This window comes from Parathielavia appendiculata, assembly GCF_033297405.1.
Source record: "Parathielavia appendiculata strain CBS 731.68 unplaced genomic scaffold N657scaffold_3, whole genome shotgun sequence".
Lineage (NCBI taxonomy): Eukaryota > Fungi > Ascomycota > Sordariomycetes > Sordariales > Chaetomiaceae > Parathielavia > Parathielavia appendiculata.
The window spans coordinates 267,325-282,159 of NW_026944222.1; the positions used below are offsets into that span (position 1 = coordinate 267,325).

Below are 14,835 nucleotides of genomic sequence, written 5' to 3' on the forward strand. Positions count from 1 at the left end.
ACTAAGGTTGTAATATTGTTTTGTGTGTTGTATTGTCCACGACTTCCCTATGGGAGATGTTGCTCACTCTTGAACCTCGCACGGCCGCACCGGAGCTTCCACCGCCCGTTGGAGAAGACAACATCCTGCTTATCAGTGATGGACTCGCGGACATCGCTTCCACCAGTTCCTTCCATCTGTCTGGGCACACCGCAAAGACAATTTGTGACTCGCTACTCCCCGAACGCCAACCCAACCATCCATCCTTCTACCTCCCAAATAACACACCCCCTTACAATCGGCTATCAAACCCAATGCTCAACTCCTCCAACTCGCCCCTGACCGTACGATACAGCTCTTGCGCCTCCCTTTCTCTCGTACTCATAAATGCCACCTCAGCCCGCAGGGCCGCCAGCCGCCGCTGGATAGCCGCCTGCTCGCTGGCCTGCAGGACCCTGAACCCGCTGAGGGCGTTACGCGCTTTCTCCAGAGCGGCGTGCGCCTCGCCGACCTTGGTGCGCAGGATCTCGGCGCGGTTCTTGTACCCGCCGAGGTGCAGGTTCAGTTTCTTTTCGAGCTTGTTGCCTTTTTCGGCTGAAGCGATGAGTGAATCGAGTGCAGACTGAATGTAGGGTGATGGTCAGCTGGTGGTGACAGTAGAGGTGGGTGAGGGAGAGGTGGTCTTACATCCAATGCGGATTTCATGATTGAAATCTGATCTTCCTCGTCGTCCGAGTCGTAGCAGCCCAGGCCGAGGAGCAGCGAGTTGGTGTTTTCCTTGTTCCAGACGGCTTCCACCGCCTCGGGCTTGGGCTTGTCCTTCATCTCGAGGAGGACCTGGAGACGGGCTTCTGCGAGGGCCATGTCGTCGATCTGGGGCAGGTCGACTGGCTTCGTGGCCAGAGGTGCACCAGGGACGGGGTACTTTGTCGCGTCGTGTGCCATTAGCAGCGCAGCTTCCCTGGCGACGAGTGCCTGGGCCGCGTCTTCGACCTCGGATGCGGCTCGCAGTAACGCGGCGTAATCGACCGACACAGCTCGAGGCAGATTCCGCTGCATCACCTGCGTCCGCCGCTTGCGCTCCAGGAGTTCCTGCGCCTCGCGGATCTCCCGGGCTCTGCGGTCACGCTCTGCGGCGTCTTCCTCAAGCTGCTCGGCCGTCATGGGCACCTGTTGCTCCTCCGGCAGCTCCAGTTCCCACTCAGTCTCCTTCGGCTTTGGCAATGCAGCAAGGCGCTGCTTGAGCTGGTGACGAATGGAGAGCTCCCGCATCCTCGCGTCTGCTGGCGTGCCTCCAACCATGTCCATATCTCTATCGGCGGCATTCAGGGAGAAGGTGTCCCGCGGTGTTCGCAGCGGGGTCTGTCCAACCCGGAGTGGTGTGGCGCCGACACCATTTGCAGCCGGCCTCAGGGGCGTTGCGAGCGGGTTGGGCGTGGCCACGACATGCTTCCGGGGTGCGACTGAATCGAACCCGGTCGACCCTGCTCCCTCGTGGAGAGGCGTGTTCTCCCCGCCGAGAAGGGATGACTGAGTCTCCGTCAACGCCCGGATGTTGCGGATCTCATTAGCGATATGGTCCTCCTGCGCAGGCGCAAGCGGTGTCCTGATTGGCGCGTTTGTGTTGAGCGCTGCATAGTTGCCTACCAGCCCGCGGGTGGCGTCGTTGTCGCTTTCACGCGCCATGGCGGCCGCCCGCTCGCCCATCATGCCCATCTTGACGATCTCTTCCAGCTCGCCCTCGCTGACCTGTGGCGCAGGGAGTACCAGGGTTTTGCGTTTGCTGCTCTGCTCCGCCTCGCGAAGCCTTTGCATCTGGCCAGCCTTGAGAGCAGCCTGCAGCGACGCGGAGGGCCCATCCTTCTCGTTTTTCCTCCGCTTCCGGTCGGCATCGCCGTCCTCCTCGCCCTTGCGTTTGTTACCGACCTGCTGCTTCTTGGGATCGAAATGAGTCCGCTGAAACTCGTTGCGCGAGATCTCCTCGGTCGTGTCGTAAAACCCAGGCACGGGCTTCTTTTCGAAGGGAATGTCCGCATTATAGTCCATCTGCCCCTTCTTGCGCGTCGTGACCTTGATGTTGATGCCGGCCGTCTTGAGCTCTCGCCGCTTCTGCAGAGCTGCCAGCCGTCGTGACTCCTCCTGCTGCCGCTCACGAGCTTTCCGCTTCGCCTTCTTGCCCTGTGTGTTGGCCAAGCGGGCGCGGGCCTCGCTCAGCATCTCCTTCTCGTCCTCATCAAGATCGATCGTGTCGGGTCGGGCGGGCTTCGTCTCGGGATCGGGGTCGACCTCGCCCGGGCGCAAGCGGCGGACATCATCGGCGGTGGGTGCTTTGGTTTCGCCGCCCTCAGGGCCTGTGAGCCCCAAGGAGGACGCTTCCCTCTGCTCGGCTTCGTCGAGGAGGCGCTGGTATCGCTCCAGGCACTGGTTGGCGGTGCGGCCAACGATCGGGGCAATAGTGCGCCATTGAGTGGGCATCAACTTGGCGAGGTGCAGCAGCTTCTCATCCTCCTCTTTGCTCCATTCGATCTTCTTGATGCTGGGGTCGAGCCATTCGTTCCAGCGGGCCTTGCACTGCTTTGGTGTCTTGCGCGCCAGCAGCGACGACACACGCGCCCACTGGTTCAGCCCATATTTGCTGACGGACGCCTTGAGGATCTCGTCCTCAATGTTTGTCCACACGCCTCCCTTGACGACGGGCATTTTTGATGGCTGGTGTGATGGTTGGGATGTGCCGGGGAGTTGAAAATAGAGGCCGGGCAGACTGCCGATGATATTTGGTTGCGGCAGGGAGGATGGTCCGTGATTGGCTGGGGATTGACCCGAGCTTCATGTTCATGCAAGGCGCGTCCCCCAAAACCAGCCAGTTCCCCTTCTCGCATCAGATGGAGTCTATCACCCACAAAGCGACAATATAAGCTATCGTGGCATGCCGTCACTGGAAGGGCGCAGCTTTGGGATGAAATGGTTTCTTGCGCTTGATTATTGGGTTGTATCGCTTCAATCTCACAATGGCCTCCGCCGCAGCTTCTCCCCAAAGGGAGCCCACTCCCTCTGTCATGCCTTCCTCAATTCCCCAAAAACGCGCCCTCGAAGATGACCATGTCCCAGCCGTTTCATCGCCATTAAACCCCGAACCCAAGGCGCAAAAAGTGCAGGTGCAGATACAGGAGGACAGCCAGGTCATGGCGCGCGAGAAGAGGACCAAGAAAGACTCGCTCAAGAAACGCGAATCCAAAGGCGGTACGGACAGCGCGAGGGCGACGCCTGACCCCAAGCCGAGGGAAGTACCGGGGAATCTGGCGCCCATTCGGTACAAGCTCGCGCATCCAAAGCCCACCGATTTCGAGTTGCCCAAAGGACCCGTCCTCACAAGCCACCATGAGGTGCAAGACCCAGAAGGCAGGACGATTGAGTTTTACGAGACGTCAGATCAGTAGGTTTGGACTACCATGCCCCTTCCTGCAGTTGGCTGACCTCTGCAGCGTTTATAACAAAAAGAATTTCCACTATACACACTGCATCGCCGACCCCGGCTTCCCGTCCATGTTCTACTACCGCAACACCGAGCCGCCGCCGTTTGCTGCCCACATGAGCTTCGAAGATGCGGCATCTCACATGTTCTTCGATCAAAGCGGAACACATATTACCTCAGACAAGGGCTTCCGGATGTCTCGCGCCAACGTGGCCGTCCGCGAGGGGCGATGGTATTGGGAGTGCAAAGTCACCCGGGGCATACTCAAGGACCGGAGGGAGGGCGATCCAGCATCGCATGGTCATGTTCGTGTGGGATTCGCCAGGAGGGAGGCGTCCCTGGACGCGCCAGTTGGGTTCGATGCCTACAGCTACGGGATTAGGGATGTGGCGGGCCAAAAGGTGCACATGTCGCGACCCAAGGACTTCTTCCCGCCAGGCGAGGACATAAAAGAAGGGGATGTGATCGGGTTGGAGATACAGCTGCCGTCGGAGCGCCTGCAGCGGAAGATTGTTCAGGGTGTGTACAATCCGGCGATCGACCTCGCTGACGAGGAGTTCAAGCAAACGCCCGAAGCGCCAAACATCATTCGAGACCGCATCCCGATCCGGTTCAAAGCGCACATCTACTTTGAGAAGATTGACTACCACACGACGAAGGAGCTGGAGGAGTTGATGAACCCGTCCCCAATGGCGTCGGGACACAATGCTGAGCCGCCGAATCCAAACCACACCGTTCCTGCGTTGCGCACGCTGCCAGATTCGTGCATCAAGGTGTACAAGAATGGCGTCCTCATGGGGACGCCCTGGACTGACCTGCTGGCATTCCTTCCACCAGCGTCGAAGCAGGCGCAACAGACCGGCGGGCGGGAGGCTCTCGATGACGGGACGCTGGGTTATTACCCGGCAGTCAGCGTCTTCCGGGGCGGTGCGGTCGAGGTGAACTTTGGGCCCAACTTCTGGTACCCTCCGCCCGCTGAGGATGCTGAGATGGCCGACGCCGATGGGCCGCCGCGGAAGAAGTTGAATACGCTGCGGCCGGTGAGCGAGCGCTACGACGAACAGATCGCCGAGGACATTGTCTACGACATTGTGGACGAAGTCGGCTTCTGGATGCAGGACGGCGGGAAAATCATTGACCGGTCGGCAAGAGATGAGAAGGCCGAGGCGGTGGCGCCGGGTAGAGAGGAGATCAAGGAGTTGGTCCAGGACGACTGAAAGACCAGAAACGATGGCATTACGTTGGCTACGAAATCGTGTCACAGGGTATCTTCATCTCACGCCCGCGGCCTCTCAACAGGCGGCTCAGTCATCACACCGCTCGACGTCCCCTCAGCCGCCTCTTTTTTCTCCTCCGGTTATGCACCCTCCCTTCCCTCCTTCTCCGTTTCCTCCTTCTCCCGCTTCTCTCTCTCCTCCTTGCCGCGCTTGTGAAAGTACCACAACACAAAGAGCAACAAGAAAACCGCCGTGCTCCACAGCACGTTGGTCCCCACAAAGGCTGGCCACCTCACCTTCAGCGCATTCACAATTGCCTTGAGCATGCTCTTCACAATTGCCGGCGTCAGCACCAGATCTCCCAGATTCTTGGGCATCAGAAACCTCGCCAGTCCGCCCGCGTCCGTCTCCTTCCTCAGACCCTGGGCCTCGGCAGCAGCGGCCAACATTTCGGGGCCCAAGGAGCTGGTTAGCTTTTTGGGCAGCTGAGTGACGAGCTTCTGCATTGAGCCCGGCAGCTTCTCGAAGCCGCGCTTGAGCACATCGTTGCGCCCGTCGAGGAGCGAGATAAGGTCGTCAACGGCCGTCGGGGCGCCGTTCGTGATGTCTTTAAGCACGAGCACAAATTGGCGGAGGAGCGATTGCACCTCGACTGAGGCGGCGAGTGCGGCGGCTTTGGTTTTGCTGGGAGTAGGACTTTTGGAAAGGTTGGAGAATTCGGTAACCTCGGTGCTGGTGGGCTCGATGCCGAGACGGGAGAGCACGAGGTTCAGGTCGGCCCATTCGCGGTCTGCTTCTTCCGGCGGGACAGTGGTGCTGCTGTTGGGGACGGTCAGGGTGTTGTTGTTGGAGGAGGAAGAGGGTTTGTGGTGGAAGAGGCGGGATAAGCGGTTTGGTTTCTTGGCTGTGGTGGTGGTGGTAGTGGTGGTGGTGGACTCGGCGGGCTTTTCGTTTTGGGCAAGCCGGATCGACTCGCTGTCACTGTCCCAGGTCAGGTCGGGCGTCTTTGGGCGCGGTGGGAGGGGCGGCGGCGGCCCGTCGTCATCGTCGTTTGACACGAGTCGCTGCAGGAACTGCTCGTCCTCGTCGTCGAGGACGGGCGCGGGCTTATCGCCCTCTGGTGCGCCGGGCGCCAATGCATCTTTAGTAGCGGAAGCTGCCTGGGCTATTTCATTCGTCCCGGTTTTTCCCGGTTTGTCTGCCTCCTTGTGTTTCTTGAAGAATCCCGCCATTTGGAGGTGTTGCTGGTGATCAGGTGAGATGGTAGTTGTTTCAACCGAGCTGGAAAAGCTCACGTTAAACTGTCTGCATAGCTGCACGCGGCGTCAACTTCTTCCCCCGCTTCCCTCCGCGTCGTATCCAGGCGTGCTGCATGCCAAGCGCACCGCCACGTACCGCCGCCACATGATGTCATGGAACAGACTCGTACACAATATGTGTTCATCTCGTTTAACTGTGGCAAGTGCATCGCACCGCCGGGTATCAATGGCCGCTTTATAGGAATCACTCCTCATCTGCCCCATTTTCCTCAGCCTCGGCCGCCTCGGTCCGTCTTGCTCGCCGTCCGCGGCCCCTTTGAAATCCCGACCGTGAAGTGACCGCCCGCTCCCCCACATAGTGATTTCCCTCCCAAGGTGTGCTGCACTTGGGGCATTTCCTCTCGGGCCTGGTCCGCCAGAACCCGTCTTCGCAAATATCGTGCAGCCGAATCGTGCAGTTTGGCTCGTTGCACCGCTGCCCGTACGTGACGATCTCCTTGCAAGCCTCGCAGAACTTGATGCGCTGCCAGTCGTCGTCGGCGTCGGCGTCCGATTCGTTGTACGTCGCCACAAGCCACGACCACAGCTCCATCAGCGACCGTGGGGTGAGGCTGTAGAAGCCATTAAGCGACTTGTCCAGCCAGCCCTCGGCCACCAGGCTCGACAAAAGGGAGAGGACCTCGGAGTGCTTCAGACCTCGCCCTGTCGCTGCTGCCGCGGCGCCGTCCTCCTGATGCTCTTCGTCGTCGTTATCGTTCCCGTTCATGTTGCTCTCCCTCCTCGCTGCCGGCCGGGATACCCGCAGCGCCTGCCCCTCGTCCACAGCCATGACCTCCATGCGCGGGGTGTTGTACTGCTCAAACATGGCGTCCAGCAGCCTCTTGACGTAGGCCACTTCTTCGGGTGTGTGCGTGGTGCTCAGCTGTGTCGCGGGGTCGCTGTGGGCGTTGATGAAGGCCCAGACGCGCTCGCCGCCGCGGATCTGGTCCCGTGTGTTGCGGATGTCGAAGTCTAAAGGCTCCACGGCGTCTCGGGCGGTGCGGATGAAGTTCTGAAACTCGTCCATCGTTATGGATGCTGGGTCGATGTGGCTGCCGCCTTCGGAGGCGGACTGTATGGCAGCAAGCAGTCTTTGGCCCTCGCGGAAGGTGAGGGTGCCCCGCGCCATGAAGGCTTGGAGAAATGCGCGATTGACATCGCTGTAGCCTGCAGGGAGCGGCGGTTCCCATTCGTCGCCCATGGTGATTGGTGGTGAGATGGTGGTTTTATGATGGGCGCTTCGTCAAGGCGGCCCGAGAATAGGAACGCGACGGGATTTACCGTGTGTTTTGGCGTCGAGTTCCCCTCTGTGGGGGCAGTTACGCTTTCATTCGTGCGGGCCCCTGCTTCCACGTGGGCTGACACCGACGCTAAGACCGAAGGATCAATCGCCGCGATGGAGCTTCTGTGCCTAGCTTCGCAAGTGTCGCTCCTTCCAGCCACCCCGCCCAGAACTATCCGGTTTCTCGCCAGCTTCTCGAACTTTTTTGCTGCGGTTGAGGTATTGCCATGTTTCATGCGAATTTCCTATCCTTTCCGCCAGTCGGGCAACGATTATTCGTCTGAATGCGCCTTGGCATGAGCAATCCCAAGTCGCCAAATACTTTTTGGGCGGATGAAGTTACGGAGTGCTCTGTCCTTGTGCGGTGTCCTCGGTTGGGAAGAACATTGCCGGCCCGGGATCCCAGACAGCCTTGGCCCGTGCGATCTTGGGTTGCAGGCTCGATGTGATCTGCACACCCGCCCCCTGCCCTGTACACAGTACATGTCAGCCAGGGTGTTTCAGCAGATGCGATGCGCCGACGATACCAACCCAACTGCAAAGCAGACTGGTGCATATGGCCTCCGCGCGTCCGCGACCCCACCAGGCACAGAGCTAGTGTTCGACTCCAAGCCCAAATAGTCAGCACGACCTTGTGCTCAGACAGGATGAAGCTCCGTTCCGCCCCAATCCAGCTCCTTCGGCAGCCGGGAATTGCTGTTTTGCGACGCCGGTTTTCCTCTTCTTCTTGGGCACCCTGGTCGTGGCTGACAGTGGCTGCTGTATGACCCGGCGCCATGGAACGCCCTCGAGTTCAGGTATACCTGTCAGCCCTGCTGCAGACTTTCGTCTTGGTTCCTGATCTCACTCGATTCTTCCGCTTCCCCCCTCACCAGCGCCGGCATGATGGACCAGCTTCCGCCCGGTGTGTTGGGTGTCGCCCTGGTCGTTCTCATTTACAGCTTCATCTGTCTGGCCTGCGGTATCTTCCTGGTGTGGCTTGTCTGGGTTCATGATGAGCGCAAGAGCTGTAAGCTGCGTTTCCCCTGGTCGGACCTGCGGCCGCTGACGATTCAGATGTCGCCATGCTGGGCTTCTTCGTGTCCTTGCATACCCTCGCCTCCATCATCCAGCAGATTCACACCATTGTCCGATGGCGCGAGATCAAGATTGAGCAGTACGAGAAGCTCGTCGCCACTGTCGGCTATCCAGAGCTGAACATCGCCGGCTTATCGTCGGGGCTGGACTTGGGGTTGTTCTACATCCGTCAGTAGCCCACCGTCCAGTTTTCTCAGCCAATCTGACCCTTGACAGAGTATTACTGCTACAATGTCGAGTCCCTGCTCGTCTTCTTCTGGTGCGTCGACCGCCTGTCTATCTCCATACGCCGCCAACTGACTTTAACCCAGGGCCGTCGAGCTCGCGAACAGCATCTTCCAACTGCGCATCTTCAAGGTGTACCGCTTCCACGCGAGTCTCATCGCCAAAGCCACCGCCGCCGTCCTGCCCGCCGTGCAGATATTGCTCCTCCGCTTCAGTAGCGTAAACCACAGCACCGTGGGCGTCATGGTGCTGGCCGACGCCATCAGTAGGCTCCCTTACCGCTTCTTCGTTTTACCGCGAGCTGTGGCTGACCGTTCCAGTGATTGGCTGCTTCGCTTTGGGCAGCATCTTGCTCCTCGCCATCCTCGGCCGTTACGTGCACTCGCGCATCACCCTCGCCTCGTTCAAGGTCCGCTACGGCCGGTCCACCTCGGGCGGCACCAACGGCACGCGCTCCGGCACGGGTAACGCGCGCCCGAAACGCAAAAGTATATACGACAAATGGCTCGTCCTGCGCTTCACGGTCGCCTTTATCGCGCTCAGGTGAGTCCCCTAGTCACCAAACTAAGCCCTCGGCATGGTGAGCTGATTGCCACATAGCCTCTTCCAACTGGTAGTCATCAACTTCCAGCTTCGCGCGGCCGCAACCAACAACCCGGCCAACGTGCCGCCCGAACCGGACCTCAGTGCCGGCCGCGCGAAGGGCGACTTTGCCCTGTTTGCGCCCGCCCCAACCGCGACTATCTTCGCTTTCATCGTGTTTGGCACGACCCGCACCTTCAGAGAGTACATGTGGAACCTGTTTGTGCCCAGGTCGATCCGGGAGAAGGTAGAGACCCGCACAAGGAGGAAGAAGGAGTCCCAGGGCGCGACCATGTCAGTGGTGCATTCCGCCATCAGGGACGTCGAGGCGGGCAACGCCGGGGTTAGCTTGGGGATGCAGGACCTTGGGAGAAGGAGGGACGAGGATGGGAAGAGCGATGAGTATCCGATTTGGAATGGGAGAGAGGTGATGAAAGGGCAGGCCGGGAGGTGAAGGATGTGCCGGGCTGGCTGTGGGTTGGCGTTCGTGGTTCGTGATTTCCTGGGTACGGCGGGTTAGATGTTTGATGACGCTCAGGCAAATTTAATGAGAGACGATTTCCGAAGTGTGGAGTTTAGCCCGCTCGTTGTGAGTCCGGTGATGGGCCAGCATCTCGGGCCGCGACAACGGCCACTTGCTCTCGGGCTTTCATATCATCTCTGCCTCGCCAACCGCCAGGGAATCTTACTCGCGGTTGGTTCATTGCAGCCAGCGAACAACAATGGCGCACAAAATTTCTTTTCGATCTTCCCGCGCACAAGAATCCACCGATCACAGACGGCCAACTCTCGTGCCCTCAGTCGTTCTGGATTCCGACTTCCGATCCACTTTTTTCATGAAACCATCGACAGGTTAGCAGCAAAAGGAAACTCTCCTTCAGGTATGAATTTCAGTCATCACCGACTCGATGCAAGCAGAAACCCCGACCACTAACAGCTGGCTCGCGGTTCAGGTCTCTTTCTTGCAATCTATTGTCCGCGAAATGGAAGCGACTGTCGAGGAGGCAAGAGAATTGCAGCTCTCCACTGTATTTACAACCCTGAACTGATATCGGTGCGTAGAACCATCCACCCACTAACACTACCATTTACCGATCCAGCTCTTCGAACCAGTTCTATCCCTTCACAAAGCAACCACAAGAGATTGCAGCAGCACCGGAGGAGACGATGGACACAGAACTCGAGCCCGCCTCGAATAAGGCCGCCACAGAGTACATGGAGGAGCTGGAGGACTACAACCGCGACATTGCCAGCGAAGTCGACCAGGACTTCGAGCGTTGCAGCCATGAACTCGACCATGCGAAGGAGGAGGCACAGTGCTAGCGAAATCTCGTCAAGGAGAAAGAGGCTGAGCGAAAGCAGCTCATTGACCAGGCGCAGTTTCACCATCGCCAGCGGGCCGAGCAGAAGAGGCGATTTATCCTTGCCGAGCAGGGCAGGCTGAACAAGATCCTCGAGGAGCACGATCCGGGGATTGACTCCTTTAATCACCTTAGGATCCAGGTAGAACGCTGCCTCTACCAGATCCGTGAAATGCACCAGGACATGTTTGAGCCGGCGGCAAGGTCCGTCGCAGACGTGATGCAGGCTAGACTCTTTTCTGGACAGGAATTCAGGGACACGAAGGCGCGGTCATTGCTAAGCTCACTGCGGTGGCGGACGGCGCAGCTGACCGTTTTGCGGGAGCCGCGGAAGTGGAAGAAGAAGAAGGAGGAGGAGGAGGAGGAGTCAAGGGCGGCAAGAAGACCAACAAGACCGAAAAGACCAAGAGGGATGGCCGGTCAAAGCCACATGGAAATGGCTGGGTTACCGCCCGTCAGAGAAAACCGGGCAAGAAGCACCAGCGTGAAGATAATGACGACTATTGAGTCGGAATGTTGATCGCTCGAGGTCCTGTTGGAGTTCGGGTGTTTCAAGGCCTGGGATTCTTGGGCGAGATCAAGGCCTTTGGAGATTGCTGGAAATGGCTGGAGTCTTGGAGGCCTCGGGCTGTGATGGCTTTGCCAGGTACAGTAATGGTTGCGGTTAGGAGACATTCAGATTTTGTTAAAACACCTCGGTCAGAGAGATTTTGACGTGTACATCCTGTCCATCTGGTCCCTGCTAATGACAGAAAGACACAATACCCTCGCTGCTCCTGCGATTCATGTTCTGAATGCATGCATTTCCAAGTGCTTTGATTGCCGTCCTTTGCCCCATGCCCTCGTTTTTTCCATTATCCTCCTTCTTATTTCGTTATTCCGGTGCTGGCTTGCCGTGACAATGCCTTCTTGCAGATGCTGTCCCAAGTTCCATTGCTAGGGCAAGTTCAATAGGAGATGAGATCTGAAGTTAGAATCGTTAGGTGCGACAGTAGATTGAGCTTCCCGGAACCAGTACATCAGCCATAGGTACTCTGGTCTCGCTCGAACCGCTCGCTTTGAACAGGATCGATGGGCACAACACTCAGCTTCACCCGTCCTCTACCGTAGCTTTTCGCCGCGTAGACCTGCGCCGCTTCGACGTGTAGTTGAGAGGATTCTCAAGTTATAGGTGGTGGCCGGCCTTTGGAAGTAACCGCCCTGCGGCGCGGAGGGGGATCCGGCTGAGGCACTTGGTTGAAGATCCTGGAGGCGATGGCACATGGATAAGCTCATCGACAAAGCCATCGTCGTCACAGCGCAGAATATAGGCCGCCGGTATGTCTTTGGAGCTCCTCACGTGTAAGTGCGTATGATGGAGGCAATGCTGCAAATTCTTCTGGCTCTTCCGCATCCAGTTCGAATTCTTCAGGGATGTCGCCTAGTCCTTGATATATTTGGTCAACAGGCGCCGCTGGCCCTTGATACGTCTTCAAATGGTCTTTCAGCTAATCCCGCAATGCGTACGATAGGTGTCTTGCATCGTCCTGGAGGTTTCGGAGCTACCTCCAACCCTTCTTGATGTCTTCATACGAACTGGTCAGATTGGTAGACGCGGTCGGATACTGATGATACTCGAGTACGCCGTCTTGCGACGCGGCCGCGTAGTGGGCAAAAAGTTGATGTTGGTGCCGTCAGTGGTGATTTGCAACCTCGGCGTGACTGGGGGGGCGGGGTTTCCCCAGGTACGACAATGCCTGGTTCCTGGCATAGGTGAGGGCAGCCCCGTCGTACGCGCTCTGCATCTTTGCTTCGTCCATGTCTTTCCCGCGGCCCTTCCACTCGCCGGCGATATGCGGCAGCGCGACAGAAAAACGAGTCGTCCCTAAAGAGCACCGCTCCGCTGACCTGCTCGTCGACGGGGAACGGCTAGTAATCGCGTATTCCGAGCCCCTCGACAAAAGTCGGGCTGCGGAGCGGATAAGCCGTTGTTGAACTCGGTATTTCTCGGGAAGGCGGTAAAGGCCTGGTTGAAGGCTCGTGGATAGCCCGGATCGCTGTGCGTCTTGAGAAGCTGGACACCTACCTTAAGACCACGGTGGCGTCATTGCACGCTTTCAGAACTGTGTTGGTATAGCGTGGTACACTAACTCTGGGGCGACGCGGTTTTTCGTGATCGGGCGAATCCTTTGCGGCGGTCCTCGAGGTTCTTCGGGGGCTTGGAATGGACCTGGTTGAGAATGCCGTTTTGCTGGGCTTGGATGTCAAACCCGGATGAAGTTGTGAGGTGGCCTTGATCGTGACCGACTCGACGGAGGAGTCTAAGTCACTGGAGCTTGAGTGCTGTTGGTTCCTCTGGTCCACTTCCTTCTCCCCATCTCGTTGAGCAGGGTGAGGTTCTCTTTTGTCAGGCGCGCTCGCTCCGGTTGCGGTGCTCGCCGTCAAGCCGTCGCTTTCGCGATGATGCTACTACAGCGGGTCTCACCGGCGGCTCTACCTACATGAGGCATTAGCATTGAAGCTGCGCCGGGTGACAGTGTCTTACCCTGGCTGCCCGTTCGCCTCTCTTCTCGGCGCTGGGTTGCTGTAGGCCCTCCACCCCCCACCCGCGACGATCCCACAGGCTCAGTTGCCAGAAGCTTCCCTGTGCTCGCTTTAGACTGCACCCCGCTCAGTTGAGGCTCTATGCTAGTCTCCAACTGCAGCCGCCTCTGGAGCCTTGCGCTGCGTCTTAAGCTGCCTGCCTCGCCATGTTAGCAACGGCGGCATTGTAAGCGGACGTGGGTATAGTCACCAAACTGGGTTTCTTCAAACGTGGTAATATCCCGTTGCGAACCGCGACGGGCACTTGAAGCCTTCGGCTCGGCTGCACCAACGTGAGAAAGTCGCTGCTTCTTGGTCGGCGATGGTCTCCGGTGAAAACCGCGAGCCCGCACCTTGGAAGACGTCGCCCTCAGGATGAAAGACGCCAGGGTGTAACCAAGAGGAAACCGTTTCGGTTGACGCTCTCCCTGGCCGGCATAACCGGCCGGTCAGTTTGGCCTTGTCAACCTACGGATTTTCAGGGTGCCTTGCGCAGCGCGCCTCGCACTAAGGTCTGGTGGTACTCAATCTTGATTGGTCGTCTGGTGCTTGCAGGGCCGCAGGCTGCGGAAGTGGTCCTTTGGCAACTGCTCCAGGGCCAACCGTTGGTAGCTGTCACCTGCTTGACAACTTACCGCGCCATTCACTTCAGGTCTCATGGGTTGGCGGTGAATTCGAGATGACGGCCACGTTTCCTGCAGAATGGCTTGTCTATCAGTAAACCCGTATCCACCAAGTCGGCGCCTACATTTCCAGGTGGCAGCCTTCTCAGCCAGCAATTGGATGAGAAGTGTGTATCGGCCAATCCTGATTCTTATGTACATAACTCCGTGTTAGGTATGTTGATTTGAATTCAGCACCTTGGTGAGCATTCGACTCACATATCGCGTCTCTTTGGTCCTTCTTGGTGACGATGTCTTCAGTTTCCACATGCCGGTCCGTTGGCAGGCAATGTGGTAGCCCAGTGATCCCTGATGAGAGCGGGATGTAAGGTTTCTAACAAATCCCGGTGATGTTTCGCACCAAGTGAAGGTCACTGAAACATAGCCAAGTGGGCGAAGATGCAATAAAAAGGCACAGGTGACGAAGAAAACACCAAAAAAAAAACGGTGCAAAACTGAACTCGTTCAGCTGGCTCAGTCGAACTCGCGTCACTTGTAAGGAAAGCTTGTCCTTACTGTTCAGGGTAAACGGGTACATAATCTGAAGACATCACGCTGCCGCTCTGCGGAAGTAAGTTAAAACGCTGTGAGAACTCATCGCTAAGAAACACACCGCTGGTCCCTTCACAGGTCGAACCCTGTCGTCTTTGTTAGCATATGATTCTCAGAAAGATCGAGTCTCAGAAAGTGCAACACTAGCCGACTGAGCCATCTGCGAGTTTTTCTCTGAAGATGAGACGAGATGGTCGAGCTTATACTATCCCCAATTTGCATAGTATGCTGTTGCAGACAGACCACGTCTTCTCATAGTGTTGGGAGAATGATTGTGCCTGTCTTTGACTCCCTGACTGCCTCTAAGGGCGGTGAGCTTGGGGGCTGAGTGGGGTTAAACACCATCTGTCGAGGGATGTGTATTTGATGGGCAACTTTGGCAAGACGTGAACCTCACCTGCCAAAGGGTGACTACCCTAGCGTTCGCCTGTGATAAGAGGGTGTTTTTAACGACATCAAGTCTGATATATAGAGAAAGACAGGCTGACAGGTTGCTAATAGGGCTAACGTTTTATAAGCGAAAGATTAAGTATAACGTATAACGTTAAGTTATATTAGGCTATAAG

The 14,835-nt window shown here is 57.6% G+C and overlaps 9 protein-coding genes across 9 annotated transcripts; 3 read left to right on the forward strand and 6 right to left on the reverse strand.

Annotated features, from left to right (window-relative positions):
• Positions 1-6: 6 nt before the first annotated feature.
• Positions 7-2,708, reverse strand: N657DRAFT_591079 (uncharacterized protein). Its single transcript, XM_062789900.1, has 2 exons — positions 667-2,708; positions 7-601 (listed from the first exon to the last, which is right to left on the reverse strand). The coding sequence occupies exons 1-2, from the start codon at positions 2,677-2,679 to the stop codon at positions 272-274; spliced, it is 2,343 nt and encodes a 780-aa protein (XP_062649265.1). The 5' UTR covers positions 2,680-2,708; the 3' UTR covers positions 7-271.
• A 279-nt stretch (positions 2,709-2,987) lies between these two features.
• Positions 2,988-4,581, forward strand: N657DRAFT_549773 (uncharacterized protein; the record flags this gene model as incomplete). The annotated part of the gene is made up of 2 exons (XM_062787884.1): positions 2,988-3,412; positions 3,462-4,581. Coding segments are annotated over 2 exons (1,545 nt in total), but the record flags the coding sequence as incomplete, so codon positions are not given.
• A 71-nt stretch (positions 4,582-4,652) lies between these two features.
• Positions 4,653-5,900, reverse strand: N657DRAFT_613434 (uncharacterized protein; the record flags this gene model as incomplete). The annotated part of the gene is made up of 2 exons (XM_062790409.1): positions 4,653-4,860; positions 5,022-5,900. 2 exons carry the CDS (start codon positions 5,898-5,900, stop codon positions 4,783-4,785), a joined length of 957 nt encoding a protein of 318 aa, XP_062649267.1. The 3' UTR covers positions 4,653-4,782.
• A 271-nt stretch (positions 5,901-6,171) lies between these two features.
• N657DRAFT_654159 (uncharacterized protein) lies at positions 6,172-7,167 on the reverse strand (the record flags this gene model as incomplete). Its single annotated transcript, XM_062794481.1, has 1 exon — positions 6,172-7,167. The coding sequence occupies one exon, from the start codon at positions 7,165-7,167 to the stop codon at positions 6,172-6,174; it is 996 nt and encodes a 331-aa protein (XP_062649268.1).
• A 157-nt stretch (positions 7,168-7,324) lies between these two features.
• On the reverse strand, positions 7,325-8,259 carry N657DRAFT_268489 (uncharacterized protein). Its single transcript, XM_062786531.1, has one exon. The coding sequence runs from the start codon at positions 8,024-8,026 to the stop codon at positions 7,481-7,483; it is 546 nt and encodes a 181-aa protein (XP_062649269.1). The 5' UTR covers positions 8,027-8,259; the 3' UTR covers positions 7,325-7,480.
• N657DRAFT_268457 (uncharacterized protein) lies at positions 7,962-9,798 on the forward strand. The gene is made up of 7 exons (XM_062786530.1): positions 7,962-8,045; positions 8,124-8,257; positions 8,305-8,493; positions 8,542-8,584; positions 8,637-8,815; positions 8,871-9,093; positions 9,151-9,798. The coding sequence occupies exons 2-7, from the start codon at positions 8,131-8,133 to the stop codon at positions 9,584-9,586; spliced, it is 1,197 nt and encodes a 398-aa protein (XP_062649270.1). The 5' UTR covers positions 7,962-8,045; positions 8,124-8,130; the 3' UTR covers positions 9,587-9,798.
• On the forward strand, positions 9,550-10,115 carry N657DRAFT_268513 (uncharacterized protein). The gene has a single exon (XM_062786533.1). It carries the CDS (start codon positions 9,653-9,655, stop codon positions 10,064-10,066), a length of 414 nt encoding a protein of 137 aa, XP_062649271.1. The 5' UTR covers positions 9,550-9,652; the 3' UTR covers positions 10,067-10,115.
• N657DRAFT_268512 (uncharacterized protein) lies at positions 10,116-10,717 on the reverse strand. The gene has a single exon (XM_062786532.1). The coding sequence runs from the start codon at positions 10,519-10,521 to the stop codon at positions 10,165-10,167; it is 357 nt and encodes a 118-aa protein (XP_062649272.1). The 5' UTR covers positions 10,522-10,717; the 3' UTR covers positions 10,116-10,164.
• Positions 10,718-11,980: 1,263 nt separating this feature from the next.
• Positions 11,981-14,152, reverse strand: N657DRAFT_662049 (uncharacterized protein; the record flags this gene model as incomplete). Its single annotated transcript, XM_062795119.1, has 8 exons — positions 13,937-14,152; positions 13,079-13,216; positions 12,803-12,892; positions 12,624-12,723; positions 12,432-12,554; positions 12,196-12,357; positions 12,039-12,120; positions 11,981-12,008 (listed from the first exon to the last, which is right to left on the reverse strand). Exons 1-8 carry the CDS (start codon positions 13,985-13,987, stop codon positions 11,981-11,983), a joined length of 774 nt encoding a protein of 257 aa, XP_062649273.1. The 5' UTR covers positions 13,988-14,152.
• Positions 14,153-14,835: the final 683 nt, after the last annotated feature.

Bases quoted from the DNA above. Each gene is read 5' to 3' on its own strand.
- N657DRAFT_591079 (XM_062789900.1), bottom strand. From the start codon at position 2,679: ATGCCCGTCGTCAAGGGAGGCGTGTGGACAAACATTGAGGACGAGATC. The intron at 602-666 runs GTAAGACCACCT...CCCTACATTCAG, and splicing joins TCATGAAATCCGCATTGGAT to TCTGCACTCGATTCACTCAT.
- N657DRAFT_268489 (XM_062786531.1), bottom strand. From the start codon at position 8,026: ATGGCGCCGGGTCATACAGCAGCCACTGTCAGCCACGACCAGGGTGCC.
- N657DRAFT_268457 (XM_062786530.1), top strand. From the start codon at position 8,131: ATGATGGACCAGCTTCCGCCCGGTGTGTTGGGTGTCGCCCTGGTCGTT. The intron at 8,585-8,636 runs GTGCGTCGACCG...ACTTTAACCCAG, and splicing joins TCCCTGCTCGTCTTCTTCTG to GGCCGTCGAGCTCGCGAACA. The intron at 9,094-9,150 runs GTGAGTCCCCTA...ATTGCCACATAG, and splicing joins GTCGCCTTTATCGCGCTCAG to CCTCTTCCAACTGGTAGTCA.
- N657DRAFT_268513 (XM_062786533.1), top strand. From the start codon at position 9,653: ATGTTTGATGACGCTCAGGCAAATTTAATGAGAGACGATTTCCGAAGT.
- N657DRAFT_268512 (XM_062786532.1), bottom strand. From the start codon at position 10,521: ATGGTGAAACTGCGCCTGGTCAATGAGCTGCTTTCGCTCAGCCTCTTT.